At 41.2% G+C, this 26,092-nt stretch overlaps 1 protein-coding gene across 1 annotated transcript in view; it reads right to left on the bottom strand.

The window, feature by feature from the left end:
- LOC115471773 (serine/threonine-protein kinase TNNI3K) overlaps positions 1 to 26,092 on the bottom strand; it is a 262,913-nt gene that overhangs the window by 80,809 nt on the left and 156,012 nt on the right. The window contains exon 21 of the mRNA XM_030205595.1: positions 10,692 to 10,801. Coding sequence (XP_030061455.1) covers positions 10,692 to 10,801 — 110 coding nt within the window. The remainder of the gene's footprint in view (positions 1 to 10,691; positions 10,802 to 26,092) is intronic.

The following is a 26,092-nucleotide window of genomic DNA, read 5'->3' as shown; positions in this document are numbered from 1 at the left end:
TGATGCGCCGAGGGGGGGGGGGTTGAGGTGCCGAGGGGGGGTGCCATGCTGCACCAGGGGGGGGGGGTGTGTGTGCAGTGGCGAACTGCCCCGGGTGGCAGTCACCCTCGCTACGGCACTGGGTGCCAGCACCCACATAGCTCCCAGCTCCTCCCCAGTTCTGACCCCTGTACTGCCCCTGACCTGCCCACTTTGTACATGGCTGGTGAGTGCCAATGTTCAGTGGCACTGTCTGATTATGTGCTGCAGAATTCTCAGTGGCTCAGCAGGCACAAACGATTCCAATGGGCAGGATGCTCTTTTACCCATTTAAATTGCTTTGAATATCGACCCCATAATTTATACATTTATTTTCGCTATCTGCCCATGCACCACCCAAACTATGCTGATTTGCATGCCCACTGACAAAGTGCATACTATCAAAACATGGTACGTACTTTTTTGTTAGTTGGTGTTCTATAAGAGGTCACGTATCTGTGTAAGTGGTCATATACACACATAAATGACATGTGCTCCTGCTGCCTAAAAGCTGGTGACTCCTTATAGAATTACTCCCTAAGTGGCCAGCTTGGTTGACTGACACAAAATTGTTGGTGAGGTGAGGAATGGAGAGGCTGGGCTTTGCAGGCCGCAGGTTAGATGGGGATTGTGGGTCCTGACTACAAGTAGCATCCTATAGATCTGGGTGAACCTATTAAGGTTCCAGCGCAGGGACCTGTAATCAGAGCCCCCCTCCCACCTGCTTTTTAAGCAAAGAATGAATTAAATGCAATAGTATGCTAAATGCCAACTTTTACATTCAACAGGCCTCAGAGATAACAGACCTCACAGAAGATGTACAAACCCTGTCTGTGTTCTGGCAGCTGAGGAACTTGCAAGCAATTCAGCATATGAATCTTGCCAACCAATCTCAAAAACAAGATCAAACAACTTAAAATATCACAGGCAAACACATGATCATTTACTACCACTAGCTGCTAACAAAACAGTGGATTCAAGGGAACATCTTGTGCAGAAGATAGTGAGTAAACACAGACCAAAACTTGAAGATCAAAGAGTCCCTCTGGAAGACAGCAACAGCAATTCTTTGCAACTAGATAACTTCCTTATCTGTAAATATGTGCATTCTGACAAATTGCAGGGCTTTAAAACACAAAAGAAAGAGAAACAAAAGAAAAATTTTAAGTGTGAGAGACAACAAACCAAGGTTAACAACAGAAGAAGAAAGAATAACTTCCCCAGTGATGATAGCATACAGATATTACCAAGCTCTAAGAAAACTCTGGTACCAAAGACTGTTAGTTTCTATATACCTGATTCAAGAAACCATGCGGACATGGTACTGAATGATTCATATGGTAAAGGTTTTCATAAGAAACAATTGCATAAAAAAAATCAAAGGGGCCTCAAGAAGACTCTGAAAGATAACAGTAATGAAGCAGAAGAAAATGTTGAGGGAGGGATACCTTTAATGCCTACAGAAATCTACAAAAAGAGCAAGGCCATAAGTAAAGAGGAGAGATTTTTAAATGTGAAAATAAATTTACATCCTTTCAAAAAGATAAGGATTCATCCAGGGGAAACAGGTCCATCAGTGGAGAAGCTGAAAAAACACAATAACATTCCAAAGCAGTCAAAAAAGATACCTTTGTACTCCAGCAACCAAAGAAAAGTTAATTCTGTGTCATATGCCTCCATACAGGAAACATCAAATAAGAATACTGATATGGTTTATCCATCTACTGTACCTTCCATAATTACAAAGACTAGAAACAATTCAGCTCAACTCTCCATCACTGGCAAGATGAAAAATGATGCACCTAGTACTCTTCCATCTGATGATTCCCTGCTAACTTTAGATAAAATTGTGAAACATAACAGCAAATCACCATGTCCTGATGCTACAACTGAACAAAACCCAACAGGGAACATCTATGTCAGAATAGATCAAAATTCAGAGATGGATGATATTACGAAAGACTCCAGTTCTATTCAGAATGATTGCCCCATAGACTGGGTAGGAGTAGATTTTGATTCCTACCAACTTGCAAAAGATGAAGCACAAAGAAGTCTTGAGGAAACTGAATACTGCGAATTGGAGAGTTTGAATACAACTGTGACAGAAAAGATGGAAAAATCTGCAAGTAAAGAACCTGCAACTCTTGAGGACTTTATGATAGATTCTTCTAGAGTTACCAAAGTACCTGAACCTGTGTTAGGAGTCATCATTCCTTCAGAAGACACAAACTCACTGCCAAGTAACAACACCATAGAACCTGAAAAGTACACTGACATTACATTTTCCTATAGTGAAATCAAGGAGCCTCTAGAAGTAAAAAGTGAAGGAGAATGCGAAAGTGTGTATCAACTGCACAGAGCCGATGATGCTAGAGTGGACAGGAAATCAACTGTAAGGAAAACAAGTGAAAAGCTGTCCAGTGATAACGAAGAAGAAGAGATGTCAAAAAGACCAGACCAAGACATTCGGGTCTCTTCAGGCAGCACAGTAGCTGAAATACTGCAAAGTTGTATGGATCAAGAAAATGAAAGAGAGAAATTACCGGATTCCAATACTGTTAAGGATGATAGCAGCAACTTCCCTGAAACTACAAATCTGCTGTCATACACGGACACAGAATCCCCAATGAACATTAGCATGCAGGTACATGAGGGTAATCTGCTTGATAAGCAAGAAGTTAAAATCAATCAACCTGATGAAATTAACAGCACCCAACATGTAAGTGAAATCTCATTAGAAGAGAGTGAAGAACCATCCACACTGAGCGAGTTAAAAGACATTAGTTCTGCAGCAGAAAATATGACACAATTCCTAGCAGAATAAATGGCGCTGAGAACTCTTCTCCAAAACCCAGCAGATACTACCAGTTCAGGACGCTAATTCATTACCTCTAGAGGTAGAACACAACGGGCAAGAAAACAACTACAATAATAATCGTTTGGCGTCATTGCAGGATTGAAATGGGCTAATAACAACTTTGGTCTGACTGACAATTCCAAGCTCATGGTTTTGGGAGACGATCTCCACGAGTCGATGAACATAAAGGAATACATAGCTGACTGAAGCACAAAATTCCGGGCCCTGAATAATACAGGTACTGCTCTCCATGAGCCTATTGTCATCTCCAGAGAAGGCAACCAGGAGAAGAAGATATGTCTTGCTTTGCTAGAGCAGCCAAACAAAAAAGTCTAGAATATGAATGACAGAAAGATAAAATAGAGATGAATTAATTGGCCAGAAGAGGGACTCAAATTTATTACTAGGCAATGTGAACGTAAATGCCATGGACTATATATTGATGGTATTCCCTTTGTTGAGAAGGAGGGCTTACATTTCCTTCCTCAGATATTAATAAAAAAGAGTTGTGCTTGCACATTGTCTTGTTTGGATGTTCTTTCTCTTATAATCTTTCCTGAAACTGTAGCTATTAAATCACCAGTTTGAACAGGATCCTTATGATTCCTGGTCTGTTGGAGCAATGAAAGTCGCAATACCAACCGACTGTCTAATGAAAATAAATTTGATGATAGCTTTAGCCTGAGGGATTCTCTGCAGGTGGCTGCCTGCTATCTTGCTTCTGACCACTTGGTGGAGATCTCAGATGCTATCTTTTGAGAATCTCCAAGGAAAGAAATAAAGAGCTTGTGGGCTGCAGCCTACCGTAACACGATGCTTTTTGCATGTAGAAATTATAAATAAAGGACTTACTATAACTTCTGTTCTTTATAGCCTCAGATTTTCAAATGCAAATATAGCTCATGATCAGGTAGCATTTGTAAAATGCACCTTTTGGGGCTGCACATTATAATTTTGTATGTGCCTTTCAGATTTTTAGGTTTTTTTTCCCCATTTCAACATGCAGGAGTACATAATGCCTTGGATAATGACGGCTGCTGTGAACTCTATCCTTGCTGGATTTAGCAATTCAGAAAATGAAAAGCTTTAGTCATTAACGAGGCAGTCTTCAGTATCCTGTCCTTGAGTGCGGCAGGTGCATTCTGGGATGGTGTAAGAATATTAGGTACTCTAGGTTATCCTTACTAGCCTTGTAGTCCTTTTGATTAATTTTCAACACTTTGGCTTCTACCTTCCCTGACATATCAATAATTAAACTCAACAATCACGATCACTCCAAGAGTACCCCTCCTAGAACAATCCTAGAAAAAATTCATAACTGGACATCGCAAGGCTGATGGTCAGAGCTACATGCATGGTTGGCAGTGCTTGCTGACTTAATAAGTGGCTTTAAAAAAAATTCAGACAGGGAACATTTAATTTTTGGCTGTTTAAGCTGCTGAACACTGTAAAGTTATCTGTTTTGGTGGACGCAGGTTTAGAGGCGTTTCGAGGCTGGGTATAAATGTTATCTGGTCAAATATGAATGTATAAATAGCAGGTTTAAATTTAAGAGGATAAGACATCCTTGTAAAGCTATCTATGTGTTTTCCACAGATTTACCCAAATGGAGAAATCATCTAAAAATATGCAAAACCTCAAATAAATACCTCATCCATTCAAAGTTATGCATTGGGCAGCAAGCTGAATATCTGTCTTCACTTTCAAACATTATTGGGCAGATGGTTGAAAGCCCCATGCTATTCCAAACAGCACTCTAAAAATAGCGCTGGAACAGCGCAGGGCTTTACTGCTCCTATGATCAGAGATAATAGCATGCACATTTATACGTGCTTATCTCTGATCATAGCAGGGGTGTAGCCAGACTTCGGTGGGAGGGGGGTCCAGAGCCGAGGTGAGGAGGCACATTTTAGCCCCCCCCCCGGCGCCGCCAACCCCCCCCCCCCGGCACCACTGCCGACACCCCCCCGCCTGCCTGCTCCGCCATTGCCGACACCAACAACTTTGACCCCCCTGCCGATGACCCTCTCAACCCCCTCTCCTGCCACCAACCCGCCGCCAACCCACCGTCGCCGTCTGCTACCTTTGCTGGCGGGGGACCCCAACCCCCACCAGCCGAAGTCTTCTTTCTTCATTTTGTTTCTGAGTCTGACGTCAGACATCAGACTCACAGAAACAGAACTAAGCCTTGTACGGCGGGTTGACGGCAGGTTGACGGCGGGAGGGGGGGTTGAGAGGGTCATCGGCAGGGGGTTCCAGGGCCAAATCTATGGTGGGCCCAGGCCCCCGTGGCCCCATAGTAGCTACGCCCCTGGATCATAGGGTAAAGTGCAGGAGAATTGTGCCTGAGCACGAGAAACTCCCTTTTATGGTGAGAAGCCCCGACCAGCGCTTCCCAGGATGCACTGGGCACTGCCATTTTTGAGATGGCGCCGATGGAAGAGGAGGGAGTCCATCTCCTTCCCCCAACAAAGGTTGGGGGTGCGGAAGAGGGCCGCTAGACCACCAGGTCGGTGGGGGGGGGGGGGGGGGTGATTCAAAGCCCACTGGGCCACCAGGGCTCTATTTGAGGGGATGCTAGGGGGGTTAGGGGGCTGGAGACCCACCGGTGCTCCTGTGAGGGGGGGGGGGAGCTGCAGCACTGGGGGGAATGGGGGGCCTGCTAGTGTGCAAATGCTTGCTGGACAGGGCTCACCATTCCTCCCCAATGGTCTGCAAACCCTAATGCCAGCTCCGAGCTGTCATAGGGTTTGCCGCGGACAGAGCGGCATTGTTGGAGTGCTGCTTGCTGATCATTGGGGAGGAGTACATTTAGGATGCAAATGCACGCTACTTGAGCTAAGAGCCCTGTTTTGCATGCATTTGCATGCTAGTTGCATTCAGAGCCCACAAGCCGTTGTTTCACACTCTAAGGGGCTCAGATCATGGGGTGGTAGCAAACGCAGGCGCTAGTATGGCACTAATAGCCTCTAGCACCTGCGTTTGCTTCTGATCATCAGCCCATAAGTGAGGGTGGGAGTGAGGGGAGGACGTTACACTCTGTGCCAGTCAGCTGATATTTAGTGCTGGACCCAAATAGCTAACCAGGGAGGGTAATTTCCAAATGCTATTTGTTCCAGGTAAAGGGCAGTTTGAAAATTGCCCACCAGCAACTCTGTGTTCTTGTCAGAAGCCTTGAGTAGAGAGGTGTGGTAGCCGTATTAGTCCACTTTTAAAGGTAATCAATAGAAATAAAACAAAATAAAACATGGAAAAGAAAATAAGATGATACCTTTTTTATTGGACATAATACATTTCTTGATTAGTTTTTGAAGGTTGCCCTTCTTCGTCAGATCGGAAATAAGCAAATGCTGATAGATGACAGTATATATAATTGAAACATCAAAGCATTTCACTGACAGTCTAACAGGATGGGGGTGGATAGGTGAGAGACATGAAGAATTGGGTGGATGAGGGATAGGGAGATATGCATGGAGATAGGAGGATGACAAAGCAGTACAATTTTATGGTTTGTAATGGGCTAGAAAACACAGATCTTTGTTAAGTCCTGTCTGGTGGGTGTCAAAATATTTAATCATTCTGACTTCAAAGGTCTTATGTTCCTGTATTGTTTTAAAGTTCCCTTTCAGGATTCTTACCATGAAATCACTGGTACAGTGTTCTGGTTTTGTGAAGTGCTGCCCCACAGAGGTGACATCCTGATTGGTACTAGCATTTTTCATATGGTGTCTATGTAAACTAAATCTCTAGCACCTTCGAAATCTAATCAAGAAATGTATTAAGTTATGTGCAATAAAAAAGGTATCATCTTATTTTCTTTTCCGTGTTTTATTTTGTTTTATTTCTATTGATTACCTGTCAGAAGTCTGTATTCCTGTACTGTGGAAAACCAGCTTTCCAAAATATATTTCCCTTCCTTTCCTTTACTTATAGTCCCTATTCTAATCTATCCATCTTTTGGAGCTGGATTCTTCAGAGAATTTCTTCTCCACATTCATTTATCACACTGATCACATTCAATCTTCACTAATGTTTAACCAGTAAACTGGTAAATAATATTTTCCTCAGATTATTACAATAGGAAAATAATTTGTCAACAGTATTTGTATTTTTAGCGAAGGATATTGTATTTGCTCAGATCACTAATCCAATTTCAGACAGAAACTGTAATTTTCTGACTTATAAATGACCTTACCTTAGAATGCATTTTTTTATTTGTATGAATTACTTTATTACCTTTTCTCTAAAGTGATTTTAAAGTAAATTAGAAATTTCAACTTTCTTTAATTTGAGTCAAATTCCAAGTACCTGAAGTTCTTTAAACAGGCATTACATTTTCTTCAGAGAATCTATACTAAACTTTATATGAAACAGATTCTTCTTCATTGAATCAGAATCCTGAAATACTTTTACTCCCCTGTCTACTAAGCTGCACGGCAGTACCGATGCAACCCATTCAAAGTGTCGCCATTACCCAATAGCACACGGCAGCCACTAGTGTGGCTTAGTAAACAGGGGCGTTAATGTTTATATATGGACTTGACTTCTCTAGTTTAAAATGTCAGTCCATTATTTCTCTCACACTGACAAACTTCTCAGATTTCATTTAACTCCTCTGAGACTACAGAATTATATTATCTTACTTTTCATTCAGAGGAAATTATAAGTAACCTCTTTTAAATATTTAAAAATTTATTCAAGAGTTTACTCTCAGCCTTTGAGAAAAACTTTTTAAGTTCAGGAAAGAACCACACTTTCCTTACTAAACACTTTCCTTAAACACAAATTTAACTTTCTTTGTTCCTTTCTCCCTATAAGTTTTAAATTTATTTTTGTTCAAATTTCCTCACACCGGTCACACAGACAACAACCTCCTTCTTCTTCCCAGTCCAACTGTTTTCTCCCCAGAGATTCCCCTTAGACACAAGTTCCATCTGAGATCTGTGCAGCCAATCAGAGCTCTGCTTACATCCACACAAACACTTCTGAACATTCTATTTCTCTAATTAATATTAAAAATAGCCTTTAAAACTCTCGCTTTTTTATTTTTAACAATATAAATCAAATCAGAGCAATGCCCTACTTTGTTTTATGTAAAAATATACATTTCTTTAAACCCCAGGAATCCCAAAAAAGAATACTTAAAAAAACTTAGGGGGTCTTTTACTAAAGATTAGCTCAAGTTATCTGCAGCAGGGCTCATAGGAATAAAATGGGTCCTGCTGCAAATAACTCAAGCTAATCTTTAGTAAAAGACCCCCTTAGGGCCCTGTTTACTAAGGCGCACTAACATTTTTAGCACATGCTAAAAATTAGTGCTCACTAACCATGTAGATACCCATAGGAATATTATGAACATCTACATGGTTAGCGCATGCTAATGCTTAACACACGCTAAAAACGCTAGCACGCCTTAGTAACAGGGCCCTCAGTGTTTTACATACAAATAGGGCTTAAATAAAGTCATAGCACATATTTGCTGGTTCTGCACACCTAAATTCTCTACTTTGTAGCTTTACAGACACATTTAAAATCATTAAGGGGGTCTTTTACTAAGGCTTTAGTAAAAGACACCCTTAAATATTTATTTAAAGTTGCGGGTGTCAGTGCAGGTCTTCATATACCCCAGCATGCATGCGTGAATTTTCACGCCATTAAGAGTCACTAAGGGGCTTTTTCTGGCCCTCTCACTTCCCAACAAACTTTGCAGTTGATTTTTAATTGAAACTGCGCCATTTGCATGTTATTTGCACGTGCATAATTGCGCAGTTGCACAAATCACATTGTGCTTTAAATTTCACACAAAACAGACCCTTTGAGGGTCAGAACTAGTGTTCCCCACAATAAATTAATTAAAATATTGATTGTTCAGTGCTCCTGGGCCTCCGTCGAAAATGGACCCTTAAGATTTGATGCGCATGCGCGCATGAAGTCACCAATGACTTCACTGCATAATGCATGCACTGCTTATGCCTGCACAGCAATTTTCAGATTATACCAGGGCCCAACACCACCAGGGGCTTTCCTGACTGCTCCAGCCTCCACTTCAGGGAGGCCCAGAATAGAAGCACTTGTGGCAGAAGCATGATCACCTCAACCCCCACCCGTGGGAACACCAGATGCCAGCTCCAACTCTCTGGGACCACCCCCCAGGTAAAAAAAAAGTGTATTAACCACATTCCTTGTGATTTCAATGCACTTCAGATGAACTGCATAGAAAAATATCTTAAAATGGGTTTTGAAAATAGCGATTTTGAAGTTTTGAGAAAAAAACCCCGTCCAAATCTTGCTTTGTGCCACTTTTTGGACGTTTTTCTGATTCGAAATTGAGCCCCATGGACACTTATGTGCCTTTATAAAATAGATTTTCTGATCCAGCTCTGTTAGCATGCTAACGCCTACACTCAAATTTACACTTCCTTCGAAGTTGGTGTAAATGTGCATGTGTAATCTATGGGGCTAATTTAGGGGGTCTTTTACTTGGGTACACTGGCGTTTTTAATGCTTATTAAAAATAGGTACACACTAAACGCTATAGGAATACTCTGGCGTCTTTAGCATTTAGCGCACGCCTATTTTTAGCGAGTGCTAAAAACACTAGCGCGTCTAAGTTAAAAAAACCTTTATAAATTATATTTTGCATGAAATCCTTTCATAGGTGATTAAAAGGCCTCTTTTGAAATTACCTCACATGTAAAAGATGTGCAGTGATGAGGTGCTATGCACTTTATATGACAAGGGTACACATGTTCGAGTAGAAGAGTTTGGTGAGAATGCAAGCATAAAGTATGCACGTAAGTTATAAAACACTCAACCATGTACATCCTTCACATGGTCACAGTTTAGCATTGTTTTGACTGGCATTGTGATGCTATTTTAGAAAGACACATAGCTATATACAAAAGTACAAGTATAAAAATATTGCACATAAGTGAGTGGTGGTCCATGGCATGGCAGGACTCGACACAGCCGTGTTTCTGCCCAAGAGGCCTGCATCAGGAGTCAAAAAGTCTGACACAGCTTGCACATTGTGTACATATTGAGGTACTACTTATAAAGAGTTTGGTGTCCACATTATTTCTATATCATCCTTAGACATTTTGACTCTCAACACAGGCCTTTTGGGCTGAAACACGGCTGTGTTGAGTCCTGTCATGCCTTGAACCATCACTCATTTATGTATAAGGTTTTGGATGTTTTTATATTTGTACTTTTATATATGTCAATAAACTGGTATTCTTGAGGTTGTAGATCGTAACTGCATGTAAGCCATGTTGATACTGGGTTACACTAGTATTCTATAATGGAATATGAGCATCCAGATATCAGGCTCTCACCGTGAATCATTGGGGCACCTAAAAAGAGGCACCTATTTATACAATTCCCTCCACAGTGTAGACACAGGAGCAGGTCAACGTTTTTCAGCTGTATCAATAAGTCAATTGTCATCGATCATTTGACTTGAAAATTGTGCCTTCCTATGTCTTGCACTGAATCTCACAGATCTCATCAGTACTGTTCCCTCTAAGCTGAGAGGGAGTCCTCCAATTGCATTGCTACCAGTAGGGGGTGGTGATTCAATATTGTGTTCTCAATCTGTAGGGACAGGCAGGTTGTCTGGAGTCCTGTAGAGCTTGCCTGTCACTCACTATTGAAAATGTGATAGTGAAACAGAACCCCCCCCCCCCCCCCAAACACACACAGTCCCAATGGCAGGACTGTAGGTGAAGGACTCATGCTCAGGTTCGATGGAAAAGTGCTCAACAGTGATAGAACTTAACTAAATTATAGACACTGCGTGTCAGATAGCACTTACTTCAGGAGATGCATTCCACCCTCTCATCAATAAGGAAGATATTGGTTTTGGAATGGAATATCCAATTGGAGGTCTGATATGATGATACGCCATGTCTGCAGCTGCAGCAGCTACATGTAAAAGGACATATAATTAAATGATATCCGCCATTTAAAATAACGCTGACTGCCATATTTCAGCTGGATAAGATTTGTGAGCTATGCAACAAACATCAGCAAACAAAAACATCCTTGCTATGGAAATAGCAGCTCACATCCCAGAGTATAATAAAGCCCTTCTACAAATTAGACACATACAATAACTCTATTTAGTGAAATGCGCATACAGTTCAAGGAAGAGCAACCTCTACACAATGCTAGATGAGATGAGGAAAACTGGATGTTTGGAGTTGTGCTTTAATGTACAGCCAGTGAACAGTTTTCAGCCCCTTTTATTTCCTGCTATTATATATTTTTTGCAAATTAGCAGCTGTGCTGAGTCTAGAGACTGAGAAAGCTTTTCATTAACTGGCAGCTGTTAATTTGACACATCAGCAGCATATCGCAGGTGAGAAGGTTGGTGAGATTGTAAATTTGAGATTGTAACAAGAATGGCTCAATTTTTCTTATCATTATCCCATTCTTGTTATAGTTTTTGCCACAAAACTGGATTAATTGTAGGCACTGTGTATTCTCATTGAAGTCTTTATTGGTGTAATAGAACTGCAGAATCTTAAAACACTCGGAGACAATTTAGCAACTCTCTGCTGTGTGGCTTCGGGATTGAAGGCGCACAGGAGAAGTTGTTTATCACTTCCTGGTCTTATTAGTACTGAGTTAAAACTGCAACATAACTAACATTTTTTTTTGTTCCTGGTTAGCTCAGTTATGAACAGAAATAAGAGTCCTCAAAAGCCACAAACAGGAGTGTTTTAATACTACTACTACTAATCATTTCTATAGCACTTCTAGATGTACGCAGCACTGAACACATTATCAAGATACCCACCAAAAACATACATGATATATATTTGCATTCAGTGGAGGTAATATACACAAATGTACCTCATGCATATTGTAATGTCATTGCTGAGAAAAAAATTAGTATGTAATATTTTGGCATGCCCATCTAAATGAGCTACTCCCTAATTTAAGAAAGTCAGGAAATCAAGGTGCAAAAATGCTTGTTCTAGATTAGAGTGATAATCCTAGTTGCTAAAGTGCAGGAAGGCTTGCAGTTACTGCATATTACTACTACTACTTATAATTTCTATAGCGCTACTAGACGTACGTAGCGCTGTACACTGGACATAGACAGTCCCTGCTTGTCAGAGCTTACAAACTAATTAGGACAGACAAACAAGACAAATAAGAGATAAGGGAATTACTAAGGTGGGAATGATAATACATGGGTACTGAACAAGTGAGTAAGGGTAAGGAGTTAATTGCACTGATCTCTTTAATCTGAGCGGAAATCCTCCATCAACAATCCTGCCAGTTGGGGGTGCTGCTTCGCTATCACATTTCCAATAGTGAGGGACAAGCAAGCTCTGCAGGACTCCAGGGAACCTGCCTGTCCCTGGCAACTGAAAACACAATATTGATGCACCTCCTCCGACTGGCAGCAATGCAGCGGGAACAGTGATTGTGCAAAAAAATCAACACATGGTAATTGCAAAGCCTTTCCATTAACTGTTGGGGGCGTTCCTAACACCTTCCTATATAGTTAATGCAGAGATAATGTACTTACCCCTTTATTCTATAAGTTAGGGAAAGGGGAAGAGGAAGTGACTTGATATACTGCTTTTCTACGGTACAATCAAAGCAGTTTACACATTGCCCCGGATTCTATAAAGGTCGCCCAAATTCGGATGCAATCCTGAGTGCACGCACAATTTAATTGGTTAACAAGTCATTAACAAGCAATAATTGTAGACCACAATTAATTAGTAATGTTAATTGGTTCCTATTAAAAATTGTGTGTGTGCCTCTACATGCATACTATTCTATAAGACTGGCTACCCAAATCCCATAATATGCAAAAGTGGGCACAGGCATGGGTGGGTTGGGGCATTCTGAGAATTTGAGTGCAGTGTTATAGAATACGGGGATTTGTGCCCAAATTGCACGCCAGGATTTACAACTTGTTTCAGCAATAAGTCCTTGTCCCCAAAGATGGGCGCAGGAATCGATGTTATGTACTATTTATTTATTTATTACATTTGTACCCCACGCTTTCCCACACATGGCAGGCTCAATGAGGCTTACACAGTAACAATATAAATAATTACAAAGTCGTAAGAAGAATATACAGTTTGTGGTAAACGCAAAACTAATGGGGTTAACGGAAAGTAAGTTAACATAGGAGGAATTAGGTTCAGAAGGAAAAGAGCGTTGGGACGTAGGCATAGAAAGATGGAAAGGAATGGATATGGGGTAGTAGAAAGGATAATGGGGAACATGGTCAAGTACAACTATTGTCAATAAGAATCGTATGGGCAAGTTTTGGTTAGGTTGGATCGTTAGGGTAGGCTATCTTGAAGAGATGGGTCTTCAATGCTTTTCTGAAGGGCAGAAGGCCGTTAATGGTACGGATAGATCTTGGTAGAGCATTCCAAAGCTGGCCAACTAAAAAGGAAAAATTGGATGCGTGGAAGGATTTGTACTTAATTCTATAAAAAGCTGCTCAGCCGGAAGCATCCTTTATAGAATAGCGCTAAGTGCTAATACTTCTGTGCTATTTACTGACTCTGGCCCATTATATATACAGCAGTGGCATAGTCAATCAGGGACCTTGGGGAATTGGCCCCCCCCAATTTGGGTTCCGGCCCCCAAAGTTTGCTAGTTTGGCTGTCGGGGGTCCCCAAGCCTTGCCAGCAGAAGCTTTCTGGCAGCAATATTCACCGCTGAACTGCCTGCCCTGCTTCCCCCTCCCCTGTGCGCGTGCTAGTTTTTAATGAAATCGAGCATGTGCAAGCTTCGCCTTGCTCAATTTCACTAAAACCCAGCAAGCGCGCTGGAGCAGGAAATCAGGGCAGGCAGCGCAGCACAGAATATTACCACAGGAAGTCTCCTGCTGGAGGGGCTTGTGGACCCCCCACCAGTCCAGGTATGTGGGGTTGTGGTCGGGAGATAGGGCAAAATGGCACCCCCTCCATTTTGGGTTTAGGCCCCCCCCCTCACTATCCAGGTCTAGCTACGCCTCTGATATACAGGTAATTTGTTTTGTCCCTAGTGGGTTCACAACATGTTTTGTTTTGTTTTTTGTACCTTGAGGCAATGGAGGGTTAGGTGACTTGCCCAGGGTCACAGGGAGCAGTAGTGGGAATTGGACCTCAATCCCTTGGTCTCAGGCCACTGCATTAAACATTAGGCTACTCCTCCATAATATGTGCACTTAAGTTGTAGAACACTAGCAGTTTAACGGTTAGCGCCCAACTAGTGCTCGTGACTTTTACTGTTATGCGTGTACGTTCTAGCTGGGTGCTATGACTTTAGCACTCAACTCGCTCAGTGCATAAATGCAAGTGGGCATTCACAGGAGGTGGGGCATGGGTGTGTCCAACAATTATGTACGTAACTTATAAAACACTGTTAGTTACGTGCTAAACTGCTGCACTTAGGCACATGCCTGTACACCTGCTCTTGACATGGTGTAAGTGGACACACCTAACTGTTCATGCATAAATGCCAACATACACTACAATTCTACAATGGAATCTGGGTGCCCAGATGGTTATAGAATTCGTGCTCAGCATGCTGCATCTTTGTGCCTGACTTTCGGCGTTCTTTACAGAATTGCCACATTGCAGATAACATGGAGGCAGCTAGGGGGAATTCTATATATGGCGCCAAAAATATCTGCACGGGGGAAAAAAAACAGGCTTAGCGCTATTATATAAACCTCACCTAAAGTTAGACGTGGTTTACAGAATACATGTAGCGCCATTCCAGAGACTAGTTTAGGTGCAACCATTTAAGTCAAATAAAACCTAGTGTAAATGCCCATGCCTAACTTAGATGCGGATTGGGTGTACTCTATAGCAGCGCGTGTAATTTTTAGGTGTGCCCAAAACCTGCCCATGCCCTCCCATGGCCACACCCCCTTTTGAGTGCCATGCATTAGAACTTACGTGCACCACTTTACAGAATATGCGTAGAGAGTTGCACACAAGTTCTAATTGGTGCCAATTAGTGCTGATAATTACTTGTTATCGGCCAATTATTGGCGCCGATTGGCTTGTTAATCAACTTTAGTTGCCATATATAGGATTCCCCCCTTAATGCTGTCTATTGAGCCTATTTATTTATTAAGATTTATTTACTGCCTTTTTGAAGGAATTCACTCAAGGTGGTGTACAGTAAGATCAAGCATGAGCAATAGACAATTACAGCAGTAAAAATATTCAAATAACAATACAAAGTATGGCATAGTAAACTACTTACAATGTCAATACAGTACATAGTAGAACATTTTAATAGACAGCGTAGGGTATAGGCAAAGATGGAACATTTAGAATGGTAAGATAGCAAGAGGAGTTAAAAAATCAGGTGACTAATTTAAAGAAAGGTGCCCCATCCTGTGTTCAGCAGGTGAGATGGGAATTAGCATATGCACACTGTCTGCTGACAGTGTGTGCTATTTGCACCTTAGTAAATAGGGCCCATATTGAATTAACAGTACGAACGATTGCAATGCAGACCAGGTTTGAGAAAGTTATGGCCTGACGACCGTCCCTGAAGCAGTTCCGAAACATGGCCCATGTTGGCTGGTCTGTTAACTTTAGAAGAATTGATTTGCAATAAAAGTGTGAAAGAAAGAAAGAAATACTTGGCAAGCGCTGGGGTTGTTTGTTTTGAGATTTACACATTTATTGCACAATGCATATTGACTGCATAGGCTATGAAAAGTATTTGTGGCAAAGTCTATATAACATTTTCTATATTTGATATGATTCTTAGTGCAACAGATGCAGGACATAGCATATCGAGTCAGAGATATTTTCATCTCCCAATTGGGGTGAAATAATCAAAGTCACAACATAAAATAAGGTCTCCTTTAAGCCTTAATTCTATTCTATTTCCTTTTATTTGAAATGTTTATATTTTGTGTTCTAACTTCTTTTTCTGTTCATATATTTAATAATGTAAATCACCGATATGGTATTTATCTTTCGGCAATAATTCAAATATTAAACAAACTTAGAAACTTGAACATATTAAATCAAATGCACAATTTATTCAATCTACAATATTGCATTAGAAATGATATCAATATCAAAGAAAATCACTTAACACGAACTAGAGATAATGGAATCCTGCTTTTCTGACAATGAGAGGTATTTTATAAAACTCAGAATGGGGTTAGAAACTCCACGCTGTTAGTTAACAGAATATTTACAGAAGAAATTAAACTGAAAACTGTCCTCAGGATATCACATTAGCCTCTGAACCAGCATAATGAACTACAGAAACATCTAGCACATCGGTTAATGAACCTGGTACGTCAATTTCATGAGCGGAGTCTCTACTGTGACCAGAATGAAATTACAGGAAGAGAAAGCATTTAGGTAACTAAAAAGCCCAGAAGAACAGAGAATTTTAAACAGTTCTGACATGAGCTCAGCCAGAAACCCATGGGGACTTGACAAAGCTTTTACTTCAAGTCAAACCAGTGTTCTTCTTTGTCTAGTATTACACAACTAAATAAAAGTGTATTTGTGAGGATTTTAAGATCTATGGATTAGGAACGTAGAATGTGACATAAACCTTATAGGCTAGATTCTATATATGGCGCTTAGAAAACCGGCACCAAGTAATACCTACTTAAACGGTATTCTATAGGCCGCGCCTAAAGTTTGGCATGGTTTATAGAATACACACTTAAGAAGAGTTGCACATAAATTTAGGCTTGGTAATTTGCACCAATGAAAATGTGGTGCAAATGCCTGTGCCTAAATTTACACGTGGAGCACCATTATTCTGTAATTGTGCTCGTAATTCAAAACCACGCCCCTGTTCCACCCTGAAACCCTCATGACCCTCCTATTTCCACACCCCCTTTTTAGGCTGCACATATGTTTTAGGCGTGGATCCCCTGCCCAACTTTATGTATGCTGGTCCCAATTAAGTCTAATTAGTGCCAATAATTGCTTGTTAATCCAATTATTGGCACTAATTGGCCCAATATTCTATTAAATTGCACACTCAAACTGGGAACGGGCCTAAATTTGCACGCTTGATTTTTGACGAACTTTATTTATTTATTTATTTATTTATTACATTTGTATCCCACATTTTCCCACCTTTTTGCAGGCTCAATGTGGCTTACATAGTACTGTAAATGGTGTTAGCCGATTCCGGTTTGAACAAATACAGGTATGAACAATACAAGGTGAAATTGTGGTAGAATGGGTTACATGCATGGTAAATACAATTGGGGGAACTTAGAGAGGGAGAGGAAGAGTTAGGATATGTCCATTACGGTCTTTGGTTACGTTGTGTTGCAGGTATCCAGGTTTTTTTATGTTGGGTCGGTGGGGTATGCTTTTCTGAACAGGTCTGTCTTTAGTACTTTCAGGAAATTTGGGTGGTCAATTGTAGTTTTTACTACTTTTGGTAGTGTGTTCCATAGTTGTGCGCTTAAGTAGGAAAAGCTAGATGCATAAGTGGATTTGTATTTGAGTCCTTTGATGCTTGGGTAGTGGAGGGTTAGGTATGATCATGCTGATTTAATGGTGTTTCTGGTTGGTAGGTCGATGAGGTCTGTCATGTACCCCAGTGCTTCGCCATAGATAATTTTGTGAACTGTCATGCAGATTTTGAAAGCAATACGTTCCTTAATTGGAAGCCAGTGCAGTTTTTCTCAGAGTGGTTTGGCACTGTCAAAACGCGTTTTTCCAACTATAAGCCTAGCTGCTTTGTTTTGGGCGGTCTGAAGTTTCTTTATAATTTGTTCTTTGCACCCCGCATAGATTCCATTGCAGTAGTCTGCGTGGCTTAGTACCATTGACTGTATCAGGGTTGAGAAATATTTCCCTCGGGAAGAATGGTCTCACGCGTTTGAGTTTCCACATTGAGAGAAACATTTTCTGTATGGTGGATTTAGCTTGGGTCTCTAGTGAGTGGTTTCCAATTTGTGTCGGAAGATGGCCGGCAATCACTTTCGAAAATGAGCTGGTTAATGAGTTATGCGTGTAAATTCTAATTATTGTCAATTAGTGCTCAGTATTGCTTGTTATGTGCTGTTAAAAATGCTATTTGGTTTGTTAAGCCAATTACGTTACGTGTGTTGTTTTAGAATATACTTGGATTCTGGCACAGAATCTGGTGGCTTGTGTGCAAAATGGGGCATGACCGTGGGAGAGGCATAGGCAGCTCAGTGGTGCAGTGTTTGCATGCCCAATTTGCATGGTAGGATTTACACTAGGTGTCAGCAGGCATAAATCCTCATGCCCAAAGCTGAGCGTGGAATCCACCCTAAGCACTATTCTATGAAGTGCGCTCAGCCTGGAAAGCACTTTAGAGAATAGCGCTTAGTGTAGATTTTTCCTGGCACCTAAATTTGAGTGTCATTTACTGAATCTGGGAGCACACAGAGAGTACGAAGTACATGACAAAGTACAAGACAAAGTCCAAAACAGCAAAAAGAAAGCACTAAGAGCCTTCAAAATAGGGACACAAATCCTTTTAATAATGTAGCTTGAACAACAATCTTGTGTTGATGACCCGACATGGGCCGTGTTTCGGTGCACAACGCCTGCATCAGGGGTCAAAGGGTTTTTATGAAGCAATCCTGGTTGTAAGTATCCTGTACGATGTACACTGGGTTTAATGCTCTGCTCCTCACAGTCAAACACGAAATGGTCCTTCATAATCCGAGTGTCGACTCCCATTTCACAACCGCTCCTACTGCCGCTCCTCACCAGAGCTCTGGACGCCACTTCTACACCTCTTTTTAGTGTTATTTTTTTCGTGTCTCCTCACATGCTGCCACGTTGTGCCTCTTTTCACGGATCAGTATTCCTTTTTCTCCCTCTCTGGTATTCAGCATTTTATTTGGCTTCAATGCCCTTTTTGGGGGTTTAATGGCTTTTTTTGTTTTTTGGCTTTTCTCTTTAGCACTTCCTTGTTCTGCTTACTTGTTCATATTCCCAGTGGCGATCCTAGCCAGCATGACACCCGGAGCGGATCGCCGATGCGCCCCCCCCCCCCCGGGTGCAGCGCGGCTCCCCCCCGGCGAAATGACACACCCCCGGGTGCACGCCGCTGGGGGGGGGGGTGCCGCGGCGCGCGCCTGTCAGCTGAGTTCGCTGACTTCGCTAACTTCGCTGCAGCTCCTTCTGACCCGGCTGGAACAGGAAGTAACCTGTTCCGGGGCAGAGGGAGCTGCAGCGAAGTTAGCGAAGTCAGCGAACTCAGCTGACAGGCGTGCGCCGTGGCACCCCCCCAGTGGCGTGCACCTGGGGCCGACCGCCCCCACCCCCCCCCCTTGGTACGCCACTGCATATTCCATTTTACGTATACCCTTTTCCCCATTACAGACAGCAAGTGCTTAAAAATCCCAAGTCTGTATATTCATATCAAGGTGCGGGGTTTTTTGGATTTCTATTGCTTTTTTATGATTACATGAATACACTTTTATATTATTGAATTAATTTTATTTCATTTATATTTATGGTATTTATGATAACACAAACATGTTTTCTGTTTAATAACATGGTGGTTCTTTCTTTCTATGTCACACAGTTGTAGGCTATACTTTATGTGCCATATTTACTATATGTACATTTTGTCTTTATAGTTATGTATTTTTGTAGTTTCATGTATTAAATCTTTATTAATCATATGGACATACACGTGCATATTTGCTCGCTCATATTTATGCATATATGCATTTTTACATCATAGTTTTTATTTATTAATTTATTTATTTACTATCATTTTGCTCACTTTAATCCCTTGAGGCAGGCACTTGACTGACACACGGTGCCATGTTGGGCATTTTAAGAATAAAGTTTTTCCACTGTAGCTTCGTCTTCCTGTTGTTATTGGAGGTGCCTTGCTGGTCAACTACTCTTTTCGTTTTGATAGATTTTATTAAAGAATTAAGGAACTGAAAGTTTTGGAAAGATGACAGGAAAGCAATGTGCTGTGGAAGGTCCTAATTATAAACCATAGGGAAGCATTCATCTGGTCATTAGGGGGTAGGCAATTCAATAAATCCATGTCAATCTGGATTCAGACCCGGTTATGGAACAGAAGCAATCCTTGTATTCCTACTAGATGATCTTCAAAGAAACTGAGACAGGGCATTTGCCTCGATGTTAGTAAATTTCTTAGCAGCTTTTGCCATTGTGGATCATGATACCATGCTAGCACAACCGGAAGAAACAAGTATCAGAGGAACAGTACTTGCCTGGTTCAGATTCTATCTATCAGATAGGCAACAGCCTATATTGTTCACTGACCTGTGGGGTACCACAAGGATTGATACTGTTACCTATTTCAGTGTTTCCCAAGTCCAGTCCTGGAGTATCTCTTGCCAGTTAGGTTTTCAGGAACTCAACAATGAATATGCATGAACTTGATTTGCATGCACTGCCTCCATTATATGAAAATCTCTTTCATGCATATTCATTGTGGATATCCTGAAAACCTGACTGGCAAGGGGTACTCCAGGACCGGACTTGAGAAAACACTAACCTATTCTGTTCAATATCTACCTCAAGCCACTAGCCAAGATGATTCGGTCGATGGACACTCAGTTCTACATTTATGCAGATGATGTGCAGCTACTCATACCCACTGAACCTGACTTACCTATAGCCGTGAATAAACTGACTACCTGTCTAACATCAATTCAAGAATGGGCTAAAATCAACAAACTGTGCCCGAACCCAAGTAAAACCAAGCTTCTTTGGGTTGCTAACAGAAGTGGGCTCATAGCTGACATCAAAATTTCTTTTGGGAAATATGAACTCCCCCTCAATCACAAGTCAGGAACCTTGGAATATAGCTAAATTCAACACTTACTCTGATCCCCCAAATCTAAGCAACCTTCAAGAGCAGCCTCTATCACTTGCGACAACTACACTACCTGTCTCCTTACATTGAGAAGGCAAGTCTTGTCTCCATTGTGTAAGCTATGATAACATCAAGACTGGTCTACTATAATGCACTCTGTATTGGTCTGACTACAGAGGGTCTGCAACAGCTCTAATTGATTCAGAATGCTGCAGCAAGATTAATAGAAGATTGTAAGTGAAGGGACCACATCACACCAGTTTTGCAAAACCTTCACTGGCTACCAGTACAACACAGAGCCAAATTTATAACTCTATGTCTGATCTTCAAGGCCCTTAAAGGAAATGGCCCAGAGTACTTGAAGAATAGGATCTCCCTCTACACTCCTCCAAGGTCACTAAGGTCCTCCCAAAGAGTATCGCTAACTACACCCTCTCCAAAGGACATCACATTTTTCTGACCTCATTTGTAACTTTCTTTAAATTAGTACCTTATTGTCTTACTCCTGTTACTCTATCTTATCTATCTATATGTTCCATCTTTGCTTATACCCTATACTGTCTATTAAAGTGATTTATTGCTCATTGTGTTGACATTGTAGCATACTTTGCCATAGTTTGCATTGTTGTTTGAATATTTTTACTGCTGTAATTGTCTATTGCTTATATCTGATTTATCCTTGCTGTACACCGCCTTGAGTGAATTCCTTCAAAAAGGCAGTAAATAAATCCTAATAAAAACTTAAATAATAAATAAATAAAGCTGAATGCCCATTGATCCACATTGATGGCCCATTGGTGCACATTGAGTAAGAATTCTAAAACGGGATCGTGGAATCAAGACTCCATTATAGACTACTAGTGTAAGCCACCATTGGCACATCAAAAATATAGCACACTACCAGTTTTGCTTGCCATAAACATGGTGTAACTGTTGCTGCTTTAGTGCAGCAAGAGCGTGCATAAATTATACAATTCCGTAAGGTACATATGGTCAATTGGCTCCCTCACCTATGCTCTTCCCATTAGCATGCCCTCTATCACTTATGCACCAAACCAGTTACAAGGGCCTTTATAGAAGCTTACCCACCTAACTGCTATTTTTTCTCATTGTGTGTAACTATAGGTGCAAATTTATAGAAGTGACTCCTTTAAATATCTGTGCTGGAGGAAATGCAGACAAGCTGGAAGAGGTAAACTCATTGCCATTAGAAATACACCCTGGATTAAATGTTACTGTCAAGGGTCCCAGCGTGAAATATACTCCTGACAGATTAAAACTGAGAGGTTTAGGTCTATGCTATACAGAGACAGACAAGTCAAGAGCTTCTGAGAGCAAGCAAAGAAGCTGACATGGGAGTTTCATGACATATTGAAGTCCATAGACTATAGTAGTTACCGTAGATGATCAGCTAAGATTAGGGAATATTTTTGAATGTTTGGGATTTCACTTTGGAGTATGTTCACTGTAAGAGTTACATGGCACATTAAAGCCCATAGCCTATAATCTGTACCATGGAGGATCAGGCTTGTTGGAAAAAGAAAATTAACACATTATTTGTAAGTATGCAGATGACGTAAAGTAGTACCACAGATATTGCTATGCAACATACAGTACATCAGTGAACACAATATTCAGCAGAAGGAATGATAAATGACCTCAGCAGAAGCGGATGAATATCTATAACAAATGGCTTTGGTGAGAGACAGTGTAGAAAATGCAAACATGCAACAGTACCAGCAAATGTGACATGAAGATTTACATGTCAATGATACAGAAATAAGAGTGAAGCAGTCTACTGAGTATGTAAAACGTCAGTGCCTCAGAATAATCCATGAAGAGAGAGATGGGTTTTTACTATATTTCAATGTTAAATGCAACTGAAGATATACTCTGCCAATGTGATATAGCATGATCCATGCATGAGAGGCTACTGTAACAGAGGCACTTCTGGGAGAGACAGTGCTGAAGGGAGAAAGAAAAAATGATTTCAGTGAAGCGTTTCAACAACTAACAGCACAGATTGATGGAAAACTGTCAACAGAAGCCTTAGCATTAACAGCTCCTCATGAACATTTCAATAAAACTGGCACAGACCAAGCAATGAACATTGACAAGAGGACATTGAAATCAATGTTTATCACAGCTGGGATATTTCATATTTATATTCCAGAGTAAGCAACAGAAACAAGTCAGTGATGACTTTTAAAACTGCAGGGAGGTCAACAGATGTAGTAGACAGATTGAACAACTCTGCTCAGCCTCACTCTACAGACCTGTCTCTTACTCCAGTACTCCACTTCTACCCATATTACCTTTCCCCTCACCTACCTGCCATTTACACTAAAAAAAAAAAAAAAGAATCCTAGTGTTCTGCTCCCATATTCATGGGGGCAAAGGGCATTGTTGTGTATATTTAATAGGATTATTATTTATATGGACAACACTGTTTACTGGGGCTTCCCTTCCCCCCTGTCTACAGTCGCAGTGTGCTGTGAGCGCATTTCTATTGGTTGTTAGCTCTGAGCTAAGGCCAGCCTTCTTTCTTTGCCCTGCAGTTGACAATTCCCATTGTTTTCCCTCGGAATTGGGTGGGCTTCCCGTGACCCACCATGTTTTTTTTAAAAGTCGTGGGTCGCGGGACATTGGGCGGTTTTTATCACTGCAGTCGTGAGTTAGGTGGTTTTCCCATGGGTTGGGTGGTTTTCCCATGGTGACTTCTATTGGGCCAACTGGACAAATAGAAGCCCTGCGGAGGCGGGCTCCAGACTTCTTTTAAATGCCTGTAGCGCGCTGCGCGGTGGTGGGAGGATCAGTCTGTGCCTTGTTGCATGCCATATTCTAGCAGCTTTTCTGACAGCTGACCTTTCTTAGTTTCACTGTGGTTTCATCAAGATTTTTACCTCTCTCTCCTTGAGATACTCTCTCTCTCTCTCTCTCTCTCTCTCCTCAAGATACTCTCTCTCTCCTCTGGATACTCACTTCCCCGAAGATCTTTTCACCAAGGTTTTCCTTGCTCTCTCACAGAGCTCTGTCTCCTTTAGGCTCTTTCCTTAGAGCAAATCCCTTCTTGGAGGTGGCTGCATATGGACTCCATATTGCAACAGGCACAGTTCTTACAGGCAGCTGAATTGTAGATTGGATTCTCTTTGTGTACTGGGAGAATTGCAATAAATAAGATTTGCTTAAGAACTGAGAGTCTAGTGGTAAAGTTTTCTACTTGGGGAGGTCATACTGGTCGGTAACACTGGACAGTGTTTGGACTGAACAGTAGCACTTGGTACCGACCTGGACAGTAAGAAGAAAAAAACCCAACTTTGGAATAATTTGGTGGATTTTACTGACCAGAGGTTAGTAAAAATCCTTGTCTAATACAGTGCTTATCTCAGTCAGTGTAAAATACTACATTTCAGTAGATTCTACTGACAAGATTTTGGTGACAAAGGCTTGCAAATACACAGTAGGTGAAATAATTCTAAAAAGACTTAGCTCTTTCTATAGCAGACCAAGTGAGAATTACTGACAAAAATTGCACTAATTGAAGCATCCCTGGTGTCAGTCTGAGAAAGAACATGTGCTGACACCCTCTCTAAAGTGTAAAAGCTAAAACTGCCTGGCTTGGTACATTAAATGAGAGACTGGGTTTGAATAACTAAAGAAGAAATATAGATCTGTTATTCAAAGTATAGAAAAGATTTGTGCAGACACACTGCAGACCAGAGCTGACAGATATTCCCTTCCCCCATCTTGTCCTGCAAAAAGTTATATTAACTTGGTGTAAATGCCAGCGACTAAGTTAGGCACGGAGTGGATGTATTCTATAACAGTGCACATAATTTTTAGTAATGCCCACGATCCATCCATTCCACGCCCATGGCCATGCCCCCTTTTTGGAAGCGTGCATTTGAATTTACATGCATCACTTTATAGAATATGCTTAGCAAGTTGTGCGCATACATTCTAATTAAAGCCAATTAGTGTCAATAGTTGCCTGTTAATTGGCAATTATTGGCACTGATTGGATTGTTAAGATGATTAAGTTGCACACGCAATACAGAATACACCCTGAATTGTGCGTGCAACTCAAGTCACACTATATAGAATCTGGGGGAACGTGTCAGCACACAATTCAATCCAAGATGTTTTCCTGTGACAGCCAATAGTTTTCAGCAGCAAGTTCTCAGACTGAACGTGGAGATCTAGATTTGGAAGGGTGCCCTCTTCTCACCCCAAGAATTTAGCTAGCCAGTCAACTATGGTTACCATGAAGATGAGGATCAATATCTGAAAGTCATATTTGTTTCAGCTTGACCTCACATGACAGTGGCACACAGAAGTAGTATATAAATCAATGTTGCTATTTCATCAATATCATTGTGTGGAGGGGCACTTTTGATATGACTTCTAAATCCAATTTTGTATGTTTTGCAGAAAATGTATAAAAATCCAGTAGTGTACATGGCCATTTTCAAACCAGAAAAACATCCAACTTTTTATTTTGAAAATGGCCATTTGCTAGATATTTTGCATCAGTGCATCTATCTTTTATTTTTTAGGAAAAATAAGGTCCAAGGGAAAAACACAGAAAAACAAAATTTGGGGATGGATGGGGCAGCATTCTTTGTAGACTGGCCACACAGACATTCCAGTAGAGCAGTGGGGCTCCCTAGGAGGTACTGCAGTGGACTTCACATAAAAGGTTTCAGGTACACATCTCACCGTTACGCCCTTATATTGTCTTATATTGTATGGTGAGCCCTCTAAAAACCACAAAAAAACCTACTGTACCCAACTGTACACCACTACAATATCCCTTATGCCTGCAGTTGTCACCTATATGTAGGTACAGTAGGTTTTTGGTGGGTTTTGGAGGTCTCACACTTTCCACCTCATGTACTAGCTAGAATTGGATATAGGCCTAGGTCCCCCTTCTCTACAGTCTACTGCACTGACCATAAGGCAACTCCAGGGGCCTGCTTGCTGCTCTAATAGGATTGGCCATAACATCTGAAGCTGTCATAGAGGCTGGTATGGGGGTGTAAGGGGAGGTCATGCCTTAATCTCTCCAGTGGTCATCTCGTCATTTAGGGCACCTTTTTGTGACTTAGGCATGATTGAAACAGGTCTAAAACAAAATGTCTAACTTTTAGCCCAGGATATTTTTGCTTTGGTCCATTATGACAGAAAAACATCCAAGGCCAACATGCCTTCTTATGATTTGGATGCACTGCAGAGGAAATTGGCTCAAATCTGTGTTTCATGCTACTTTATGCCATTTTCTCTTTTGAAAATGAGCCTCATGGTGTTCATTTTGTGCCTGTTTAGGTGATAAAAATCACATTTCATTGTAACTAATTGTGCGCAGATCCATTTTTCAGCATGTGTGTAAAAAAGGCC

Source organism: Microcaecilia unicolor, chromosome 6, assembly GCF_901765095.1.
Source record: "Microcaecilia unicolor chromosome 6, aMicUni1.1, whole genome shotgun sequence".
Lineage (NCBI taxonomy): Eukaryota > Metazoa > Chordata > Amphibia > Gymnophiona > Siphonopidae > Microcaecilia > Microcaecilia unicolor.
This window is presented reverse-complemented; position numbering and strand designations above follow the sequence as displayed.